General features: G+C 41.2%; 1 protein-coding gene across 1 annotated transcript in view; it reads left to right on the forward strand.

Annotated features, from left to right (window-relative positions):
• LOC115242325 (helicase domino) overlaps window positions 1-5,730 on the forward strand; it is a 40,679-nt gene that overhangs the window by 27,665 nt on the left and 7,284 nt on the right. Inside the window, 1 exon segment of the mRNA XM_029818548.1 lies at window positions 1-2,883. Within this exon segment, the coding sequence (XP_029674408.1) occupies window positions 1-2,883 (2,883 nt within the window).

Genomic DNA, 5,730 nt, shown 5'->3' on the forward strand with positions numbered 1-5,730 from the left:
CGGCGGATGCGGCTGGCCGACGACGACGAGAAACCGCTCACGTTCGGCCGCGAGGATGCGCAGAATCAGGTCAATAGCACCGTCGCTAAGGGCGGCGGCTCTAAGCGATTAGTTAGTAAGAGGCTAGCGGTACCGAGTAGAAGGAGTTCGCGTAGGCGTGGCGATAGTAGGGTAGGATGCGCGCGTCTCGAATCTTCGTCGGAGAGTGAAAACGAGACCACCAGTACCGAATCAGACTCGGAATCACAGGAAGAAGACATAGTCGAGGACAGTCTCGACGAGGAATCAAGTCACACAGAAAGTCAGAGTCAGGGGGACGAGGAGGAGGAAGGAGAGGGGGGTGGGGAAAAGGAAGAGGAAGATGATGACGAGGAAGAGGAAGCCGGGGAAGAAAGCGAAGACGGAAAGGCAAACGATCGCGATTATTCCGAGCGAGGGGGAGGTTTCTCGAGGCGAAAGGGTCGCTTAGCGGGATCCGGCTCCTGCAGTCGGAATCACTTTGATCTGAATAGCCCTCGCACGAGGTCTCGCGGAAATGTACAAATCAATCTATGGACTCTGGACGTGAGTCCCATTCTGCCCGGTGTAAAACCAAATTGTCGTCGGAATCAGCGTAAGAAATTTCATCGCGTTAAATCCGAGGAAACCTTGTTCTCACCGTCGTCGGATACGTGTCCTAAGAGAAGCGTACGTATTAACATGAATGCTAAGGTTCAGTCTACCAATTCTTATCAGAACGCAAAAATCTCCAAAGTTACGGAGATTGAGCGAGATTTGTCGAAGAATGATACGGACTCGATCGACTCAAACGTTATCGAGCAACGAGTGGCTAATCCCAACGTGAAGCGATCCGTTGACGATCACGTAGATCCGATGATGCCAGTTGCTAAAACACAATTGGAACAAACGAGAACATTGGAATCGAATTCGGATGATAGAGAAGGAGCTGTTAAGGAAAAAAACGATGAGAAAATCGTGAATGGGACTAATTTAATCACTGTCTGCTCTGTTCAAGTAACACGGTGCTCGCAAAAAATGTTGTCCGCGACCTATAGAAAATTCGAATCCGAAGTGAATCGCAATGAAGATGCCGAGAACCTTGACGTAAATGTCAGCGCGAGGAATTCTCGGTCATCTCCGAGCGCGATACAACCGGATGCGTCTCTAAAACGTTCAAAAGAGCCGCCGACGGCCAAGTCCAAATCCGAATTTGGCGTGTCGGCTAATTCTTTGTGCAACAACGCGCGGGGAAAACTGGCGGGGACCGCCGCGACGTCGAGAGAATCGGGAAACGTCGAATCATCTTCGAACCGTTCGGTTCCGCTCTTACGATCGAAAACGTTACGAAATGCAAGTCCCGACGCGGTTGATAAGATTTCCAAACCGCTCGCAATATCTCGCGTTTCAATCGCGCAGCGAAACTCTAAGATGAATGCCGATGATACTCGTAGTAACATGGTGGAGGATGGCGACAAAGACGGTATGTGTGATAATGATAATGACAATGTCGAATCGATAGTATCCTCAACGCGAAAGTATACTAGTCAAAGACACAATTCGAGTGATACACATGAGAATTTAAACTTAAACGTTGCCTCGTTGCAAGTATCGGAAAAGGGAACAGATGATCCGGTATCGAACGTATCCGACTCTCTAAACGCGTCCTCGATAAAAAGCGAAGCCAATTTGAATGAGTCCAAATATAAGATACGAAAATTAGAGGTCACAATTCCGCGAAGCGTGATAACTCGTAGTTCAAAAATTCCGTCGGTTATCAACAACCACTCCGAGGAAAGTAATGCGCGATTGACAGACGACAAAGTCGATTCGTTATCTGAAATTAAAAGTGGGTCGCAAACAAAAACGAGTCAAGGAACGCGAAGAATTGATTTGACGAGTTCGCAGCATTTAGTCGCTGAACAGAGCAGAATCACGCGATCGCTAGCTCCTCCATTGACGCCTCCACCTTTAACTGGCGGTGACGAGACGACAAATTCGAAATTGGCGCCGAGACGACGACCGGATACTCCCCTTCCGCGACCGATCACAAGATCCGCGGTAATTGTGAACACTTCTCTGAGAGTTTCGCCTAGTCGAGGTGAGAAATACGTGACGCGGAATTCGAAGCAGTGTCAGGATAATGGCCTGGTGAGTCCGGTGTTATTGAGATGCAGTAGCTCGATATCGCCAATGAAACCGGATCTTAAGGAGACGTCGGCGACGGCGATAAAACGCCGTCCAGATACTCCACGACCTAACATACCGCCCAATTACAACAACGAACAAATTTCTAGAGTGACGCGCTCGGGATTGACTTTAAATTCCTCGGTCTCCTCGGCAAAGTCAGCGTCGTCGCCATTGTTTTCTTCCCCCGCTTCCGCGTTTAAAACGAACGTCAAACAACCGCGAACGTCGCCGACGAGCAGTGAGCACGAAACTTCTACGAGCTTGATATCCCCATCCTATGAAAAGCCTCAGAGAACCGCTAAGGTCGTGGCTATTCTCAGTCTGGACACGAGAAACCACCATAACAGCAATAAGACTTTTTCGTCGATTCAGGCCAAGTCCCCCGCCAATTGCGAGACGAAGAGTCAGGACAAGGAACATCTTGTGCCGCGATTGTTGCTGAGGGATCAGGAGACAGATCGCGAGGAATGCGACTCGTCCGATACTAAGTCCAGGAGGCTGCGCAGGGAAACGAAACGCACTAGAAATGCTGCATCGTGCTCGCTGGAAGACGACAGGGGTAACTCGGATGACAGTAGCGACAAGGAGCCGATGCAGAAGAGATCCTTTCGCTCGCATCTCTCTCCTTCATCCTCCTCTTCCTCTACTGTCGCGACGACGCGCTCCGACAAACTGAGGAATGCCACAATATCTTGAGTCTCGCTAAAGTATCGTCGCGATGATGTAGTAGAAGTAGTAGTAGTAGTCGTCGTCGTTGTCGTCGTCATCGTCATCAAAGACCCGAGTTTCTCCGTCGGGAATATTATCGCTATTCGACTACTCATTCGATTACTACTACTGTCTACTATTCAATTCGCTTATTGCGCATGTGATGCCGGTTTCGCACTCAATATTTGTCGCATGATATTTTCTCTGTCTTAATACTACTTTGTATATTAATATTTTTTTCTCTATTGTATGTGATATGACGAATTGGCATATGTATAGCTTTATATATAAAACTTACTTTTTCGAGATTGCAGATAAAATTGAAAGTGCATTTTTTTGTAGCTTTGAACAAACATTTTTTTTTATTTATTTTCCTTGCGTATGACACAAGAAAGAAATGATTAATGTGTCGTAAAAAATAAAAAAAAAATAAAAAAGTAAAAATATTGTGATTTGTGATAGTTCAGAGAAATCTAATCTATGCATTTCAATTTGATCAGATCTCTTAGATCTTTTTTGTTATTATACATTATATATTTTGTTATCGAATTAATTGGAGAGCTCATTTTTCTTGAAATGAAAATACAAGAAGTAAAAAATAATAAAATAAAGATAGGGAAGTAAATTATTGTTATTTGTAGTAAAATAACGCGATTTATTTTTCAGATTATAAGAGAACGTTAATAAGACATAAAAAATATCATGGGATAAATATCTGAGTGAAAATCTTCATCTAGCGTTTTAGAAACGCTTGGCAATCGCACGCGCGTTATACGCGCGACTTGTTTACGCGTCTTTTGTCCGTACTTATCTCATATTTAGCGCTCAGTGATTGTTTGATTTTCCCTTCGAAATAACATAGCAACTTTGATCGGAGAGTACTAAAATTCTATACAAGGAACAACATATACATGAGAGAAAAGCTCTAAATAAACTATATAATAATTAAATTAAATTACGTAAATAAAAGTCAAAATGAGAACAAAATTTCGAATGAAGAAAATTGTACGAAAAGCATAATCAAGAGACAACATTTATATAAGGAAATATATAATTGACTATGCATGAGAAAAATGTCTTACTATAAGAGAGAGAGAGAGAGAGTTAGAGAGACTCTCATACGGGAAAAATGAAAGAGGAATCAAAGACACGTTTAGCGCTAACGTGAGACACGAGTACGCATCTGTACATAATCACAATACGATAATGATAAACAATGCGTTTTTTTTCCGGGTTGTACCGCGGGTACACGTGTAATATTTGTAGCGTTGTAAGTTGTGTATCTCCGGTCCTGCCTTCCCACTTTCTTATCTCATTTTATTTTTTTTTTGTTGTATAGGTAGAATCTGTTTCTTCTGACTGCACTTTTCTATAATCTCTGATCTGTCTTGCGCTCGCCTTTCAAATATTCGAATATATCGTATTGAATTCCAAAAAAATAGAAAAAAAAAATAGGGAAGTGCAGACGGCAAAGGCGGATTTTTAGGCGCGCATGCATGACGATTTATATAAAACGGTATGACAAGCGAAACGGACGTGTGTATTATATTAGGAAAGAACGAACCAGTGTAAAACATTAATCGAGCGATTCTCTAGTGCGCCATTTGAAACTATTCATACACACATACATAGACGAGAAACGGGAAAAGGATATAAAAAAGTGTACGGGATAAAGTGTGTAATTCAATTCCACTCTAATTCTTTGTTTCGGCTATTAAGTCTGAGTTTATAATTAAATATATATGAAGGAAGTTTATGACGACAGATATCTGACGAGGATTTAATTAGTAGTGATTAGGATGATGAAGAGTTGCGTGGTTTAGCCGGTTTATTCGCGAGAAAAGGTTTCATGCCGTCTTGAATTACGTAATCACAGAACAATGACCTGATTATTATATTACGTATTATCGTACGCGTAAGAATATCCTTCCTCCGCTCTTTTCCACTTGCCTCCCTCTGCTCCTTTTCCTCCTGATATACACACACACACACACACACTGTAATATTTAAGTTGCGTGCCTGTATTTTGTATGATCGAGCGAGAGTTCGAAGAAGAAAAAAAAATAAACGAGATATTCCTTGCTATATATATATTATATATAGAAATGTGTTCCCTTATTTCTTGATGCGTTTCCAAGTCTGTGTCGATCAAAGGTTCAGTTCCGTTTTGGTGTCAAATCATTCTCAGCTCAGTGTGCTTGTTTATATATTTATCGCGATTTAATAGAACTTTTTTCTCTCTATATCGGTTTGGTGTGGCAAGGCTATCATGACCGCACATTTTTCGAGAAGAAATATGTACCTTAGTATATGCGTAGAGAAAGAAAAGAAAAGAGCTCCAATAAAATTGTTCGTAAAATGGCACCAAAACACTGCCTTTGCCATTCCAAACTTGGAGTCCGCAGCAAGATATAAGCAGGCACATGAGTGAGATACGTTATTTATGCGTTACGTATCTCATCCTATATATGTATGATAATAATAATAATATAATAGATAAAGGAATATATCGTGAAGAACTCTTTCTCTCTTAGAATATTTAGGATGAGAGGAACGAGAACCTTTGAGCGTCTACAGAGTATCCTATAACCATCGTCCTAATATAATTTTCATTATGAATTTTTTGGTTAAATTCGAAGTTGATTTCTCCTTGGAAAATATTTCGAAGAAATTTATAATTTTTTTGGTTGCGATTTCTTCATATTTAACTCGATATTTAAATATATGTTTTCTTTGGAAAAATAATAGAACTCAGAGTTCTAAGTAACTAAGATGAATTAATAAGTAGATTATTTAATTTATTATAATTATAATAATATATGGAAACTTTTATGT

This window comes from Formica exsecta, unplaced genomic scaffold (assembly GCF_003651465.1).
Source record: "Formica exsecta isolate Colony F162 unplaced genomic scaffold, ASM365146v1 scaffold59, whole genome shotgun sequence".
NCBI lineage: Eukaryota > Metazoa > Arthropoda > Insecta > Hymenoptera > Formicidae > Formica > Formica exsecta.